The following is a 17,556-nucleotide window of genomic DNA, read 5'->3' on the forward strand; positions in this document are numbered from 1 at the left end:
GGAGTGCCACAGATTGACACTGCAAGATTTTGTTCCAACGAGGCACCACACCTGACCAACTGAGCTAATTGATCAATTCAGATATTACCTGGTTAAATCAAAAACATGAACTGGCTGTGGCACTCTCGGACCAGGGTTGCCTACACCATCAAAATAAATCTAAAGAAAAATTATAATATGATAATATTGCCTATTTCAGAACAACAGAATAGCATATGAAATACTTCCTGTGGCATTATTTTATATTATTTAAAAGTAACAAGAATAGAATTGAACATAGCTGAATAAAATGGAAAGGATATTTTCCCCAAACAATTTCTGAGCTCGTGTGCACTATTCTGTGTTGAGCAGTTAATTAACAAAGTGATCATTTGAAACCGGTCCTCCTATATGTTTATTTTAGAGTTATGTATGCTGCTTTAGTTGTGATAAAAAAAACACTTATGTTGAATGTTTTGATTTATAATACATTCTAAGGCTGCATGATGTGACTAATGATGATTTGAAAAAAGTAGTTTGAAAAGCATGTACTCCGCTCTTGTTTTTGAGCACTTCCTCAGTCTCTTATTCATACCTTTAACTAGGCTGTGTAGGCTATGGGCTCTCCATCCCTGTTCCAGGGGTCCTAGGCATATAGGCTACACTTAGATTTATTTGTCCACTTTAGTTGTGATACAAACATTATCAAAACATACAGTATAGGCCTATGGGCTAGGCTACATCTTTACATATAGTTTGGACACTCCTACTCATTCAAGGGTTTTTCTTTATTTGTACTATTTTCATTGTAGAATACTACTGAAGACATCAACACTATGAAATAACACACATGGAATCATGTAGTAACCAAAAAAGTGTTAAACAGCTCAAAATATATTTTACATTTGAGATTCTTCAAAGTAGCCGCCATTTGCCTTGATGACAGCTTTGCACACTCTTGGCATTCTCTCAACCAGCTTCATGAGGAATGCTTTTCCAACAGTCTTGAAGGAGTTCCCACAGCTGATGCACCACTCCATCACTCTCCTTCGTAGTAAAATAGCCCTTACAGAGCTGGGAGTTGCGTTTTGCGTCATTGTCCTGTTGAAAAACAAATTATAGTCCCACTAAGTGCAAACCAGATGGGATGGCGATTCGCTGCAGAATGCTGTGGTAGCCTGCTGCTAAATTGTGCCTTGAATTCTAAATAAATCAGACACAAGCAAAGCACCCCCACACCATAACACATCCTCCTCCATGCTTCACAGTGGGAACCACACATGCGGAGATCATCTGTTCAAATACTCTGAATCTCACAAAGACACAGCGATTGGAACCAAACATCTCAAACTTGGACTCATCTGACCAAAGGACAGATTTCATGTTTCTTGGCCCAAGCAAGTATCTTCTTATTATTGGTGTCCTTTAGTAGTGGTTTCTTTGCAGCAATTTGACCATGAAGGCCTGATTCACACAGTCTCCTCTGAACAGTTGATGTTGATATGTCTCTTGAACTCTGTAGCCCGAATAAATTATTCACAATCTGAGGTGCAGTTAACTCTAATGAACTTATCCTTTGTAGCAGAGATAACTTTGGGTCTTCCTTTCCTGTGGTGGTCCTCATGAGAGCCAGTTTCATTATAGCACTCGATGGTTTTTGCGACTGCACTTGAAGAAACTTTCAAAGTTCTTGAAATTTTCCGGATTGACTGACCTTCATGTCTTAAAGTAATGGACTGTCGTTTCTCTTTGATTATTTGAGCTGTTCTTGACATAATATGGACTTGGTCTTTTACCAAATAGGTATCTTCTGTATACCACCCCAACCTTGTCACAACACAACTGATTGGCTCAAACGCATTAAGATTGAAATAAATTCCACATTAACTTTAACAAGGCACACCTGTGTAATTGAAATGCATACCAGGTGACTAATTCATGAAGCTGGTTGAGAGAATGGCAAAGCTGTCATCAAGGCAAAGGGTGGCTACTTTGAAGAATCTCAAATATAAAATATATTTTGATATGTTTTAACACTTTTTTGGTTACTACATGATTTCAAACGTGTTATTTCTTCATTTTTATGTCTTCACTATTATCTGCTGTTAATCTACAATGTAGAAATTAGTCAAATAAAGAAAAACCCTTGAATGAGTAGGTGTGTCCAAACTTTGACTGGTACTGTATGTGAAACTAGTTGATTTAAAATGGGCCATTATCATGCACCTGTCGGAACAGGGGCTGGGAAGAAAAGATGTCATCCATAATGCACTTGAATAATTAATGGAGGACGCTTTTCCCGCAATTAATTTTTATGCCAGCCAGGTAGACTACCTCGTTTGTAAAGCAAAGAAATGTCCTTAATATTAGGACATTTGAGAAGTAAATATAGTACGCCTAGCCTAAGCTGATGGGATCCTTGTCTTTTTAAGAGGTCATTAAAACTCTGTTTTCTCACCCAATTCCATATCATAGCCTATAAAAATGTCGCGCCACATGGGCTCATAGGAACACTTATTTCATTCCTTGCATCAACCAGGCAGGGTAGCCTAGTGGTTAGAGCTGACAAGGTACAAATCTGTCGTTCTTCCCCTGAACAGGCAGTTAACCCACTGTTCCTAGGCCGTCATTGTAAATAAGAATTTGTTCTTAACTGACTTGCCTAAAATAAAAATAAAAAACCAGCTATGAGGAGCTGGCTCTCGCTGCTCAAAAGATGATCCTATTCTGCGTAAACTCTGAATGCCAGGGCTCTCATGAAGGGTTTGATTTGATTTTTGATCGCATTTGCATTGATTAGAAGGACAATAGAGCGCTGAGTAGCACTTTTGGTAGGCTACAAATGACCATCAGCGACATCAAAGCGTAGTTTTGGAGAAGCCTAGTTATTGTGACACAATTGTCATGTGGAATTTGACTGCGGTCATGACTCGTGACTGCCGGTGTGGCGATAATACGGTCACCGTAAACAGCCTTAGGAGGAAAGCACTGTCTCAGGCACCCCTCCAGAATCTCACATAAGTGTTCAATTGGGTTGAGATCTGATGAATGAGACACACACACACACTCCCTTTAAACCCACTATGCTCCTTTGAGACCCATTTTTCAAAGTCATTGAGATTTCTTCTTCCAGCCATGGTAGAAAATAATGGGCAGCAGGGTATCATTATACATGACCCTAAGCATGATGGGATGTTAATTGCTTAATTACCTTGAGAACCACACCTGTGTGGAAGCATCTGCTTTCAAAATACTTTCTACCCCTCATTTACTCAATTATTTCCTTTATTGTGACATTTACCTGGAGTAAACATGATCCAGACCTCTGTAACCACTCCTCACCTGAAGTGTTTCATTCTCTGGCTTGACAGTAGGGTTATCTTTCACAGTTTAGAACTTTCACGAGTGGTTTAGAACTGTACCAAAATATTTCACTAGGAGTTAAGGAAGCAGTGTGTCCACTCTTTCAGTCTCCCCTCTCTTTAGTGAACAGAGTCCCATACAGTTAGTCTTCACTACACTAGCTCGATGGGACATCTGGGAGGAACAGCTCAGCCTTTGTCTGCCCCTAAATTTACTGTGTAGCTGAATGGCCTTAGACCCTGTTACTATGTCTGTGAATGGTTTTACTGTGGGGGTACAGGAAGCCACATTGTTTAATGGTAAATTAAGTTATTCTCTGTCTAATGTTCTATTTAAGGAGCAACTGCCTGGTGATTTTGTTACAAACAGACCTAGCTTTCTTGGAGCAGTAGTTACAACCGCTGCCCGTGGTTGATCGAGAAATGCTCTGGGACCTCAAACTATCCCCCGAAGTATTGTTACAATGGTGCATGTTGTGATTAAGATGATGAGTGTGCTGTGTTGTGCTCCCTCTGCAGGCCCTGGTGTTGCCCAAGCAGCTGTATGACATAGTGTTTGAAGAGGAGATCAACAACACCAGTGTCTCCATCAGACTCTATGGGGGAGCACTGCTCAGTGAGTGCACACACATTCTGGATGTACAGTTGAAGTTGGAAGTTTACGTACACCTTAGCCAAATACATTCAAACTCAGTTTTCACAATTCCTGACATTCAATCCTAGTAAGACTTCCCTGTCTTAGGTCAGTTAGGATCACCACTTTATTTTAAGAATGTGAAATGTCAGAATAATAGTAGAGAGAATAATTTATTTCAGCTTTTATTTCTCTCATCACATTCCCAGTCGGTCAAAAGTTTACATACACTCAATTAGTATTTGGTAGCATTGCCTTTAAATTGTTTACGTTGGGTCAAACGTTTCGGGTAGCCTTCTACAAGCTTCCCACAATAAGTTGGGTGAATTTTGGCTCATTCGTCCTGACAGAGCTGGTGTAACTGAATCTGGTTTGTAGGCCTCTTTGCTCGCACATGCTTTTTCAGTTCTGCCCACACATGTTATATAGGATTGAGGTCAGGGCTTTGTGATGGCCACTCCAATACCTTGACTTTGTTGTCCTTAAGCCATTTTGACACAATTTTGGAAGTATGATTGGGGTCATTGTTCATTTGGAAGATGCAATTGCGACCAAGCTTTAACTTCCTGACTGATGTCTTGAGATGTTTCTTCAATATATCCACATAACTTTCCCTCCTCATGGTGCCATCTATTTTGTGAAGTTCACCAGTCCCTCCTGCAGCAAAGCACCCCCACAACATGATGCTGCCACCCCCATGCTTCACGGTTGGGATGGTGTTCTTCGGCTTGCAAGCCCCCCCCCCCTTTTTCCTCCAAACATTACGATGGTCATTATGGCCAAACAGTTATATTTTTGTTTCATCAGACCAGAGGACATTTCTCCAAAAGGTATGATCTTTGTCCCCATGTGCAGTTGCAAACCGTAGTCTAGCTTTTTTATGGCGGTTTTGGAGCAGTGGCTTCTTCCTTGCTGAGCGGACTTTCAGGTTATGACGATATAGATACTTTTGTACATGTTTCTTCCAGCATCTTCACAAGGTCCTTTGCTGTTGTTCTGGGATTGATTTGCACTTTTCGTACCAAAGTACGTTAATTTCTAGGAGACAGAACGCATGTTCTTCATGAGCAGTAGGACGCCTGTGTGGTCCTATGGTGTTTATACTTGCGTACTATTGTTGGTACAGATGAAAGATGGTACCTTCAGGCATTTGGAAATTGCTCCCAAGGATGAACCAGACTTGTGGACATGTACAATTTCTTTTCTGAGGTCTTGGCTGATTTAATTTGATTTTCCCATGATTTCAAGCAAAGAGGCACTGAGTTTGAAGGTTGTCAGTTCGCCTATGATGTCAATAAGCCTATCAGAATCTTCTAAAGCCATGACATAATTTTCTGGTATTTTAAAGGCACAGTCCACTTAATGTATGTAAACTTCTGATCCACTGAAATGAATGTGAATGATAATTGAAATCATCTGTCTGTAAACAATTGTTTAAAAAATGACTTGTCATGCACAAAGTAGATGTTCTAACCTACTTGCCAAAACTATAGTTTGTTAACACAAAATTTGTGGTTGAAAAATGGGCTTTAATGACTCCAACCTAAGTGTATGTAAACTTCAGACTTCAACTGTAGTTTGGACACACCTACTCATTCAAGGGTTTTTCTTTATTTTTACTATTTTCTATATTGTAGATGAGTAGCGAAGACATCAGAGCTATGAAATAACACATATGGATTCATGTAGTAACCAAAAAAGTCTTGAACAAATCTAAATATATTTTATAGTTGAGATTCTTCAAAGTAGCCACCCTTTGCCTTGATGACAGCTTTGCACACTTTTGGCATTCTCTCAACCAGCTTCATGAGGTCGTCACTTGGAATGCATTTAAATTAAACCTTGTTAAAGTGCCTTGTTAAAAGTTAATTTGTGTAATTTCTTGTCATTCTTAATGAGTTTGAGCCAATCAGTTGTGTTGTGACAAGGTAGGGGTGGTATACCTATTTGGTAAAAGGCAACGTTCATATTATGGCAAGAACAGCTCAAAAAAGCTAAGACAAACTAAAGTCCATCATTACTTTAAGACATGAAGGTCAGTCAATCCGGAAATACTTTTAAATTACTTTCCCTTTAAGAGGCATTAGAAGAAGACAAAGTATGTTACCAATTGAACTATTGCAGGATAAATCAATGTTAAAGTTTACATAGCTGGGCATATATGGATGTTAAATTTTACTTTATGGATTGGTTATGAGGCTTCTTCTAACCCATCACGTTCTACTACATATAATAAGATTAAATTATATATTTACATTAAAAACCAAAGTGTGTTATTCCAGTCATTCCAATAAATGTTACACTCCTTAATCTTCAAGAATAGGACTTGGAAATATGGTAGTATAGATTAGAAAAATTGTTTTACCTGAGCATGACCCCAAAACTAAGGGCTTATGAGCCAGCCCTTATTATTTTGTTCTCATGGAGGACTGATTGGGCTCATTGATTTGAGTTAACTTCACTACACTCTTTTCACCTCCGGATGAAAAGCGTGCCCAAAGTAAACTGCCTGCTACTCATGCCCAGAAGCTAGGATATGCATATATTTGGATAGAAAACACTCTAAAGTTTCCAAAACTGTTAAACTAATGTCTGTGAGAATAACATAACTTATTTGGCAGGCGAAAACCTGAGAAAAATCCATCCAGGAAGTGGGATTTCTTTTATGTTTGTAGTGTTCTATTGAGTGCCATTACAGTATCCATTGACTTAGGACTCAAATTGCACTTCCTATGGCTTCCACTAGATGTCAACAATCTTTAGAAATTGTTTCAGGTTTGTATTCTGAAAAATGAGAGAGTAAGACCACTCTGAATGAGTGGACACTACAGTGTCCCAAGGCTTTTTCATGCGCATGACCGAGAGCGCGCCTTTCTTGTTTAACTTTTATATTGACAACGTTATTGTCCGGTTGAAATATTATCGATTCTTTAGACTAAAGACAACCTGAGGATTGATTATAAACATCGTTTGACCTGTTTCTACGTGACTGCGTTTGAGCCTGTGGATTACAGAACAAAACAGAAGTTTTTGGATATAAAGAGGGACTTTATCGAACAGATGACAGTGTTGTTAAGAAAAGGCTAAGCTTGAGAGTAGGCGCATTATTTTCATTTTATTTGCGATTTTCAGAAATCGTTAACGTTGCGTTATGGTAATGAGCCTGAGGCTGTATTCACGATCCCGGATCCGGGATGGGTAGTATCAAGAGGTTTTAACTAGAGTCTAGTCTATACTCTAGACCACACACAGAGAGGCGTGCAAAGCTCTCCCTCGCCATCCATTTGGAAAATCTGATCATACCTCTATCCTGATGATTCCTGCTTACAAGCAAAAACTAAAGCAGGAAGCACCAGTGGCTCGGTCAATAAAAAAGATGAAACACAGATGCTAAGCATCAGGACTGTTTTGCTAGCACAGACTGGAATATGTTCTGGAATTCTTCCGATGGCATTGAGGAGAACACCGCATCAATCACTGGCTTCATCAATAAGTGCATCGATGACATCGTCCCCACAGTCACCATACGTACATAACCCAACCAGAAGCCATGGAGCTTCTGCTTTCAAGGAGCAAGACTCTACCCCGGAAGCTTAGAATAATTCCCACTATGCCCTCCGACGAACCACCAAACAGGCAAAGCATCAATACAGAACCAAGGTTGAATCGTACTACACCGGCTCCGACGCTTGTCGGATATGACAGGGCTTGCAAACACTTACAGATTACAAAGGGAGGCACAGCCGCGAGCTGCCCAGTGACACAAGCCTACCAGATGAGCTAAATTCTATGCTCGCTTTGGGGCTAGTAACATTGAAACATGCATGAGAGCATTAGCTGTTCCGGATGACTGTGTGATCACGCTCTCCGTAACGGATGTGAGTAAGACCTTTAGAAAGGGCAACATTCACAAGGCCGCAGGGCCAGATGGATTACCAGGATGTGTACTCCGAGCTTGAGTTTGTAATAGCAACAAGTTTCAAGCAGACCACCATAGTCCCTGAACCAAGAACACTAAGGTAACCTGCCTAAATGACTACCTACCTGTTGCACACACGTCTGTAGCCTTGAAATGCTTTGAAAGGCTGGTCATGGCTCACTTCCACACCATTATCCTAGAAACCCTAGACCCACTCCAATTTGCATACCACCCCACCAGATCCACAGATAATGCAATCTGTATTGCACTCCACACTGCCCTTTCCCAGCTGGATGAAATGAACACCTATGTGAGAATGCTATTCATTGACTACAGCCAAAGGAGGCAAAGGAGATGATCGTGGACTACAGGAAAAAGAGGACCGAGCACGACCCCATTCTCATCGACAGGGCAGCACTAGAGCAGGTTGAGAGCTTCAAGTTCCTTGGTGTCCTCATCAACAACAAACTAACATGGTCCAATCACACCACTTTCTATTGCACTCAACAATTCCCTTTCCCACCTGGACAAAAGGAACACCTATGTGAAAATCCTATTCATTGACAACAGCTCTGCGTTCAACACCATAGTGCCCTCAAAGTTCATCACTAAACTAAGGACCCTGGGACTAAACACCTCCCTTTGCAACTGGATCCTGGACTTGCTGACGGGCCGCCCCCTGGTGGTAAGGGTAGGTAACAACACATCCGCCACGCTGATCCTCAACATGGGGGCCCAGCCGGGGTGCGTGCTCAGTCCACTCCTGTACTCCCTGTTCACTCATGACAGCATGGTCAGGCAAGACTCCACCATCATCAAATTTACGGATGACACAACAGTGGCATTCCTGATCACCGACAACGATGAGACAGCCTATAGGGAGGAGGTCAGAGACCTGGCTGTGTGTTGCCAGAACAACAACATCTCCCTCATCGTGATTAATACAAAGGAGATTATTGTGGACTACAGGAGAAGTAGAACCGAGCACCCCCCCATTCTCATCAAAGGGGCTGTAGTGGAGCAGGGTGAGAACGTCAAGTTCCTTGGTGTCCACATCATTAAACAAACTATTATGGTCCAAACACACTAAGACAGTTGTGAAGATTCCAGGACAAAGCCTATTCCACCTCAGGATACTGAAAAGGTTTGGCATGTGTCAGCAGATCCTCAAAGTTCTACAGCTGCATCATCGAGATCATCCTGACTGGTTGCGTTATTGCCTGGTATGGCAACTGCTCAGCCTCCGAACGCAAGGCACTACAGAGGGTAGTGCGTACGGCCCAGTACATCACTGGGGGCAAGCTTCCTGCCATCCAGGACCTCTATATCAGGCGGTGTCATAGGAAGGCCCTAAAAATTGTCAGACTCCAGCCACCCTAGTCATAGACTGTTCTCTCTGCTACAGCATGGCAAGCAGTACCGGAGAGCCCTAGATCCAAAAGGCTTCTTAACAGCTTCTAACCCCAAGCCATAAGACTGCTGAACACCTAATCAAAAAGCTTCCCAGATTATTTGCAGTGCCCCACCCTCTTTTACATTGCTGCTACTCTCTGTTTACCTATTCATAGTCACTTTAAATCTACCTACATGTACATATTGCACTTATTTTTCTCAACTGCATTGTTGGTTAAGGGCTTGTAAGTAAACATGTATTTGGCGCATTTGACAAATATAAATTGTTTTTGAACAGAAAAACAGTCAAAGATCTTTTTCACAATCATCCTTTCTGAATTTCTAAGTAATCATCAAAGTAATCATCTAGTTTTTCAAAAGTATAGGTAATCTGATTCCAATATTTTTGCTGGTAACATAAGGAATTACAATTACTGTTTGTTTGTTATCCTTTACATGTAACAGAATACATGTAATCCGTTACTCCCCAATCCTGTTTTTGGACATGATTTGGGAAGGCACACACCTGTCTATATAAGGTCCCACAGTTGATGGCGCATGCTAGAGCAAAAACCAAGCCATGAGGTAGAAGGAATTGTCTGTAGAGCTCAGAGATTTTGTCAAGACACAGATAATTTTGTCAAGACACAGATATGGGGAAGGGTACCAAAAGATGTATGCAGCATTAAAGGTCCCCAAGAACACAGAGGCCTCAATCATTCTTAAATGGATGTGGTTTGGAACCACCAAGACTCTTCCTAGAGCTGGCCACCCGACCAAACTGAGCAATCGGGGGAGAAGGGTCTTGGTCAGGAAGATGACCAAGAACCCGATGGTCACTCTGAAAGAGCTCCAGAGTTCCTCTGTGGAGATGGAAGAAATTTCCAGAAGGACAACCATCTCTGCAGCACTCTACCAATCAGGCCTTTATGGTAGAGTGGCCAGACGGAAGCCACTTCTCAGTAAAAGGCACATGACAGGCCGCTTGGAGTTTGCCAAAAGGCACCTTAAGACTCTCAGACCACGAGAAACAATATTCTCTGGTCTGATGAAACCAAGATGGAACTCTTTGGCATGAATGCCAAGCGTCACGTCTGGAGAAAACATGGCACCAGCCGTACGGTGAAGCATGGGGTGGCAGCATCATGATGTGGGGATTTTTTTCAGCGGCAGGCACTGGGAGACTAGTCAGGATCGAGGGAAAGATGAACGGAGCAACGTACAGAGAGATCCTTGATGAAAACCTGCTCCAGAGTACTCAGGACCTCAGACTGGGGCGAAGGTTCACCTTCCTACAGGACAATGACCCTGAGCACACAGCCAAGACAATGCACAAGTGGCTTCGGGACAAGTCTCTGAATGTCCTTGAGTGGCCCAGCCAGAACCAAGGCTTCAACCCGATCAAACATCTCTGGGGAGACCTGAAATAGCTGTGAAGCAACGCTTCCCATCGGACCTGACAGAGTGTGAGAGGATATGCAGAGAAGAATGGGAGAAACTCCTCAAATGCTCAAGAAGACTCAAGGCTGTAATCGCTGCTAAATTTGCTTCAACAAAGTACTGAGTAAAGGGTCTGAATACAATACATACAGTTTAAGTTGGAGGTTTACATACACTTAGGTTGGAGTCATGAAATCTCATTTTTCAACCACTCCACAAACTTCTTGTTAACCTCTTGAAACTCTAGGGGCGCTATATCATTTTTGGATAAAAAGACGTGCCCGTTTTAAGCGCAATATTTTGTCACAAAAAGATGCTCGACTATGCATATAATTGGTAGCTTTGGAAAGAAAAAACTCTGACGTATCCAGAACTGCAAAGATATTCTCTGTGCGTGCCCTAGAACGTGAGCTACAGGCAAAACCAAGATGAGACGGCATCCAGGAAATGAGCAGGATTTGAGGCTCCGTTTTCCATTGTCTCCTTATATGGCTGTGAATGCGAGAGGAATGAGTCTGCCCTTTCTGTCGTTTCCCCAAGGTGTCTGCAGCATTATGACGTATTTGTAGGCATATCATTGGAAGATTGACCATAAGAGACCACATTTACCAGGTGTCCGCCCGGTGTCCTGCGCCGATATTGGTGCGCAAAACTCAGCTGCAAGTATTTTTCCATGGAATTCAGAGAAGAAAGCATGCTTCCACGAACGATATATCAATGAAGAGATATGTGAAAAAACACCTTGAGGATTGATTCCAAACAACGTTTGCCATGTTTCGGTCGATATTATGGAGTTAATTCGGAAAAAGTTTGACGTTGTTGGTGACTGAATTTTCGGTTCGTTTCGGTAGCCAAATGTGATGTACAAAACGGAGCGATTTCTCCTACACAAAGATGCTTTCAGGAAAAACTGGACATTTGCTATGTAACTGAGAGTCTCCTCATTGAAAACATCCGAAGCTCTTCAAAGGTAAATGATTTTATTTATTTGGTTATCTGGTTTTTGTGAAAATGTTGCGTGCTAAATGCTACTCAAAATGCTAAGCTAGCTTAGCATACTCTTACACAAATTAGTGAATTGCTATGGTTCAAAAGCATATTTTGAAAATCTGAGATGACAGTGTTGTTAAGAAAAGGCTAAGCTTGAGAGTAGGCGCATTATTTTCATTTTATTTGTGATTTTCAGAAATCGTTAACGTTGCGTTATGCTAATGAGCCTGAGGCTTTATTCACGATCCGGGATGGGGAGTTTCAAGAGGTTAAAACCTGTTAGGGCTATGGGAAATACTGCCCCCTTTTGGATGAATGGTGTGCCCAAAGTAAACTAAAAAAAAAAACTGTCAAAAATTGCTAATATATGCATATAATAATTATTATTGAATAGAAAACACTCTAAAGCTTCTAAAACCGTTCGAATTATGTCTGTATGTAAAGCAGAACTCACAGGGCAGCCATTCTTCCAAACTCTCTCTCCCTCCTTAGAAAATTCCCCCAACTTTGACGTCATCGCCCCCACCCTTCCCAACCAGCTATGGCTCTGGGAACAGTTTCTATCGCTTCAGCGCGCTCCCGTCTTACAGTGAAACGTGCAATGAGAAAATGGCACGAGTTTTGACTGCTTGGTGGGCCAAACACTTGGGTGTCACGCGTTTACAGGAGCGCGCTCTGGAAAAACGGACATTTTTTTCCAAGCTGGTTGATGTGAGTTCGTTATGTTTGATTTAATCGCCAATTGTTTTGTACGTTAAAAACATCCTAAAGCTTGATTCTGCATTTAGTTTGACCAGTTTAGTCGACATATAATATGTAAATTTGAAGTTTTGATCCGCAATTTTCGTGACCAGAAGTCATTTTTGGGGTAATTCACCTGAAGATGTTAGCTTTTGCTAATACAAAGACACACCAACTGCAACCAAACGTTATATTAGGTAAGTATAACTCCTTCCACGGCATTCTTGTCGAAGACCATCAAAGGTAAGGGAATATTTATGTTATAAAATTGTATTTTTGTCGAATCCAACATAGTAGAGAAATAATGCTAATGGCTGAGCGCCGTCTCAGATTATTGAATAGTGAACGAATTCTGTAACGTTAAAAATAAATAACACAGCGTTTGCATTAAGAAGAAGTGTATCTTTCTACATATATGTAGAACATGTATATTTAGTCAAAGTTTATGATGTTTATTGCTGTTATCTGGCGTTAGCTGCTGGAGATATTTATAATTTCTCCAGTCATTTCTGCTGCATTTTTTGAACATGGCTCAATGTAAATGGAGATTTATGGATATAAATTGCATATTATTGAAAAAAACATAAATGTACCATGTAACATGTGCTATTACTGTCATCTGATGAAGATTTTCAAAAGGTTAGTGAATTATTTTTCTTTTAATCCTGCGTTTGTGATTGTGCTAATTTGCATAGCCATGTGGCTACATATTGTATGTTTCCCTAGTGGTGGTTTAACATAAATATGTGCTATGTTTTCGCTGTAAAACATTTTAAAATTCTGACATGCTGGGTAGATGAACAAGGTGTTTATCTTTCATTTAAGCTATTGGACTTGTTAATGTGTGAAGGTTAAATATTTTTAAGAATATTTTTGCTTTCCATGCGTCACCGTGGGGGGCTGGAGGGGGGGGGGTGTTCCTAGTTGGGAACCCGTATCCCCTTCTGGTTTTAACAAACTATAGGCTAATGGACATAATTTGAGTCAACTGGATGTGTACCTATGGATGTATTTCAAGGCCTACCTTCAAACTCAGTGCCTCTCTTGACATCATGGGGAAATCAAAAGAAATCAGCCAAAAATTGTAGACCTCCACAAGTCTGGTTAATCCTTGGGAGCAATTTCCAAACGCCTGAAGGTACCACGTTTATCTGTACAAACAATAGTACACAAGTATAATCACCATGGAACCACACAGCCGTCATACCACTCAGAAAGGAGACGCGTTCTGTCTGCTAGAGATGAACATACTTTGGTGCGGAAGTACAAATCAATCCCAGAACGACAGCAAAGTACCATGTGAAGATGTTGAAGGAAACAGGTACAAAAGTATCTATATCCACAGTAAAATGAGTCCTATATTGACAAAATCTGAATCAGCAAGGAAGAAGCCACTGCTCCAAAACCGCCATAAAAAAGCCAGACTACGGTTTGCAACTGCACATGGGGACAAAGATCGTACTTTCTGGAGAAATGTCCTCAGCTCTGATGAAAATTATATAGAATTGTTTGGCTATAATGACCATTTTTATGTTTGGAGTAAAAAGGGGGAAGTTGGCAAGCCGAAGAACACCTTCACAACCATGTAGGGGTGCTTTGCTGCAGGAGGGACTGATGCACTTTACAGAATAGATGGCAGCATGAGGGATGAAACGTATGTGGATATATTGAAGCAACTTCTCAGGAAGTTAAAGCTTGGTCACAAATGGGTCTTCCAAATGGACAATGACCCCAAATGACCCCAAATACTTACAAAGTTGTGGCAAAATGGCTTAAGGACAACAAAGTCAAGGTATTGGAGTGTCCATCACAAAGCCCTAACCTCAATCCTATAGAAAATGTGTGGGTAGAACTGAAAAAGCGTGTGTGAGCAAGGATGCCTACAAACCAGCTCTGTCAGGAGGAATGGGCCAAAATTCACCCAACTTATTGTGGGAAGCTTGTGGATGGCTACCCGAAACATTTGACCCAGGTTAAACAATTTAAAGGTAATGCTACCAAATACTAATGGAGTGTATGTACACTTCTGACCCACTGGGACTGTGTTGAAAGAAATAAAAACTGAAAGAAATAATTTTCTCTACTATTATTCTGACATTTCACATTCTTAAAATTAAATGGTGATCCTAACTGACCTAAGACAGGGAATTTGTGCTGTGATTAAATGTCAGGAATTGTGAAAAACTGAGTTTAAATGTATTTGGCTAAGGTGTATGTAAACTTCCGACTTCAACTGTATACACTACCATTCAAAGTTTGTGGTCACTTAGAAATGTCCTTGTTTTTGAAAGAAAAGCAATTTTTTTGTCCATTAAAATAACATCAAATTAATCAGAAAATCAGTGTAGACATTGTTAATGTTGTAAATGACTATTGTACCTGGAAATGGTTGAGTTTTTATGGAATATCTATACATAGGAGTGCAGAGGCCCGTTATTAGCCTGTAATCGAACCCACAAATGCTGATGCTCCAGATACTTAAACAAGATACTAAAACAAGGCAAATATATACCAATTTTATGTTAGTTTAATGAACAAAAAAAGTGTTTTTCTTTCAAAAACAGGGACATTTCTAAGTGACCGCAAACATTTGAAAGGTAGTATATATACAGTACCAGTCAAAAATGTGGACACATCTCCTCATTTCAGGGTTTTTCTTTATTTTTACTATTTTCTACATACATTTACATTTAAGTCATTTAGCAGACGCTCTTATCCAGAGCGACTTACAAATTGGTGAATTCACCTTCTGACATCAGTGGAACAGCCACTTTACAATAGTGCATCTAAATCATTTAAGGGGGGGTGAGAAGGATTGCTTTATCCTATCCTAGGTATTCCTTGAAGAGGTGGGGTTTCAGGTGTCTCCGGAAGGTGGTGATTGACTCCGCTGTCCTGGCGTCGTGAGGGAGTTTGTTCCACCATTGGGGGGCCAGAGCAGCGAACAGTTTTGACTGGGCTGAGCGGGAACTGTACTTCCTCAGTGGTAGGGAGGCGAGCAGGCCAGAGGTGGATGAACGCAGTGCCCTTGTTTGGGTGTAGGGCCTGATCAGAGCCTGGAGGTACTGCGGTGCCGTTCCCCTCACAGCTCCGTAGGCAAGCACCATGGTCTTGTAGCGGATGCGAGCTTCAACTGGAAGCCAGTGGAGAGAGCGGAGGAGCGGGGTGACGTGAGAGAACTTGGGAAGGTTGAACACCAGACGGGCTGCGGCGTTCTGGATGAGTTGTAGGGGTTTAATGGCACAGGCAGGGAGCCCAGCCAACAGCGAGTTGCAGTAATCCAGACGGGAGATGACAAGTGCCTGGATTAGGACCTGCGCCGCTTCCTGTGTGATGCAGGGGCGTACTCTGCGGATGTTGTAGAGCATGAACCTACAGGAACGGGCCACCGCCTTGATGTTAGTTGAGAACGACAGGGTGTTGTCCAGGATCACGCCAAGGTTCTTAGCGCTCTGGGAGGAGGAAACAATGGAGTTGTCAACCGTGATGGCGAGATCATGGAACGGGCAGTCCTTCCCCGGGAGGAAGAGCAGCTCCGTCTTGCCGAGGTTCAGCTTGAGGTGGTGATCCGTCATCCACACTGATATGTCTGCCAGACATGCAAAGATGCGATTCGCCACCTGGTCATCAGAAGGGGGAAAGGAGAAGATTAATTGTGTGTCGTCTGCATAGCAATGATAGGAGAGACCATGTGAGGTTATGACAGAGCCAAGTGACTTGGTGTATAGCGAGAATAGGAGAGGGCCTAGAACAGAGCCCTGGGGGACACCAGTGGTGAGAGCGCGTGGCGAGGAGACAGATTCTCGCCACGCCACCTGGTAGGAGCGACCTGTCAGGTAGGACGCAATCCAAGCGTGGGCCGCACCGGAGATGCCCAACTCGGAGAGGGTGGAGAGGAGGATCTGATGGTTCACAGTGTCGAAGGCAGCCGATAGGTCTAGAAGGATGAGAGCAGAGGAGAGAGAGTTAGCTTTAGCAGTGCCTCCGTGATACAGAGAAGAGCAGTCTCAGTTGAATGACTAGTCTTGAAACCTGACTGATTTGGATCAAGAAGGTCATTCTGAGAGAGATAGCGGGAGAGCTGGCCAAGGACGGCACGTTCAAGAGTTTTGGAGAGAAAAGAAAGAAGGGATACTGGTCTGTAGTTGTTGACATCGGAGGGATCGAGTGTAGGTTTTTTCAGAAGGGGTGCAACTCTCGCTCTCTTGAAGACGGAAGGGACGTAGCCAGCGGTCAGGGATGAGTTGATGAGCGAGGTGAGGTAAGGGAGAAGGTCTCCGGAAATGGTCTGGAGAAGAGAGGAGGGGATAGGGTCAAGCGGGCAGGTTGTTGGGCGGCCGGCCGTCACAAGAAGCGAGATTTCATCTGGAGAGAGAGGGGAGAAAGAGGTCAGAGCACAGGGTAGGGCAGTGTGAGCAGAACCAGCGGTGTCGTTTGACTTAGCAAACGAGGATCGGATGTCGTCGACCTTCTTTTCAAAATGGTTGACGAAGTCATCTGCAGAGAGGGAGGAGGGGGGGGAGGGGGAGGAGGATTCAGGAGGGAGGAGAAGGTGGCAAAGAGCTTCCTAGGGTTAGAGGCAGATGCTTGGAATTTAGAGTGGAAGAAAGTGGCTTTAGCAGCAGAGACAGAGGAGGAAAATGTAGAGAGGAGGGAGTGAAAGGATGCCAGGTCCGCAGGGAGGCGAGTTTTCCTCCATTTCCGCTCGGCTGCCCGGAGCACTGTTCTGTGAGCTCGCAATGAGTCGTCGAGCCACGGAGCGGGAGGGAGGACCGAGCCGGCCTGGAGGATAGGGGACATAGAGAGTCAAAGGATGCAGAAAGGGAAGAGAGGAGGGTTGAGGAGGCAGAATCAGGAGATAGGTTGGAGAAGGTATGAGCAGAGGGAAGAGATGATAGGATGGAAGAGGAGAGAGTAGCGGGGGAAAGAGAGCGAAGGTTGGGACGGCGCGATACCATCCGAGTAGGGGCAGTGTGGGAAGTGTTGGATGAGAGCGAGAGGGAAAAGGATACAAGGTAGTGGTCGGAGACTTGGAGGGGAGTTGCAATGAGGTTAGTGGAAGAACAGCATCTAGTAAAGATGAGGTCGAGCGTATTGCC

The 17,556-nt window shown here is 42.6% G+C and overlaps 1 protein-coding gene across 1 annotated transcript in view; it reads left to right on the forward strand.

Annotated features, from left to right (window-relative positions):
- LOC135524036 (tumor protein p53-inducible protein 11-like) overlaps window positions 1-17,556 on the forward strand; it is a 141,523-nt gene that overhangs the window by 107,900 nt on the left and 16,067 nt on the right. Inside the window, exon 4 of the mRNA XM_064951172.1 lies at window positions 3,861-3,957. Coding sequence (XP_064807244.1) covers window positions 3,861-3,957 — 97 coding nt within the window. The remainder of the gene's footprint in view (window positions 1-3,860; window positions 3,958-17,556) is intronic.

Source organism: Oncorhynchus masou, chromosome 31, assembly GCF_036934945.1.
Source record: "Oncorhynchus masou masou isolate Uvic2021 chromosome 31, UVic_Omas_1.1, whole genome shotgun sequence".
NCBI lineage: Eukaryota > Metazoa > Chordata > Actinopteri > Salmoniformes > Salmonidae > Oncorhynchus > Oncorhynchus masou.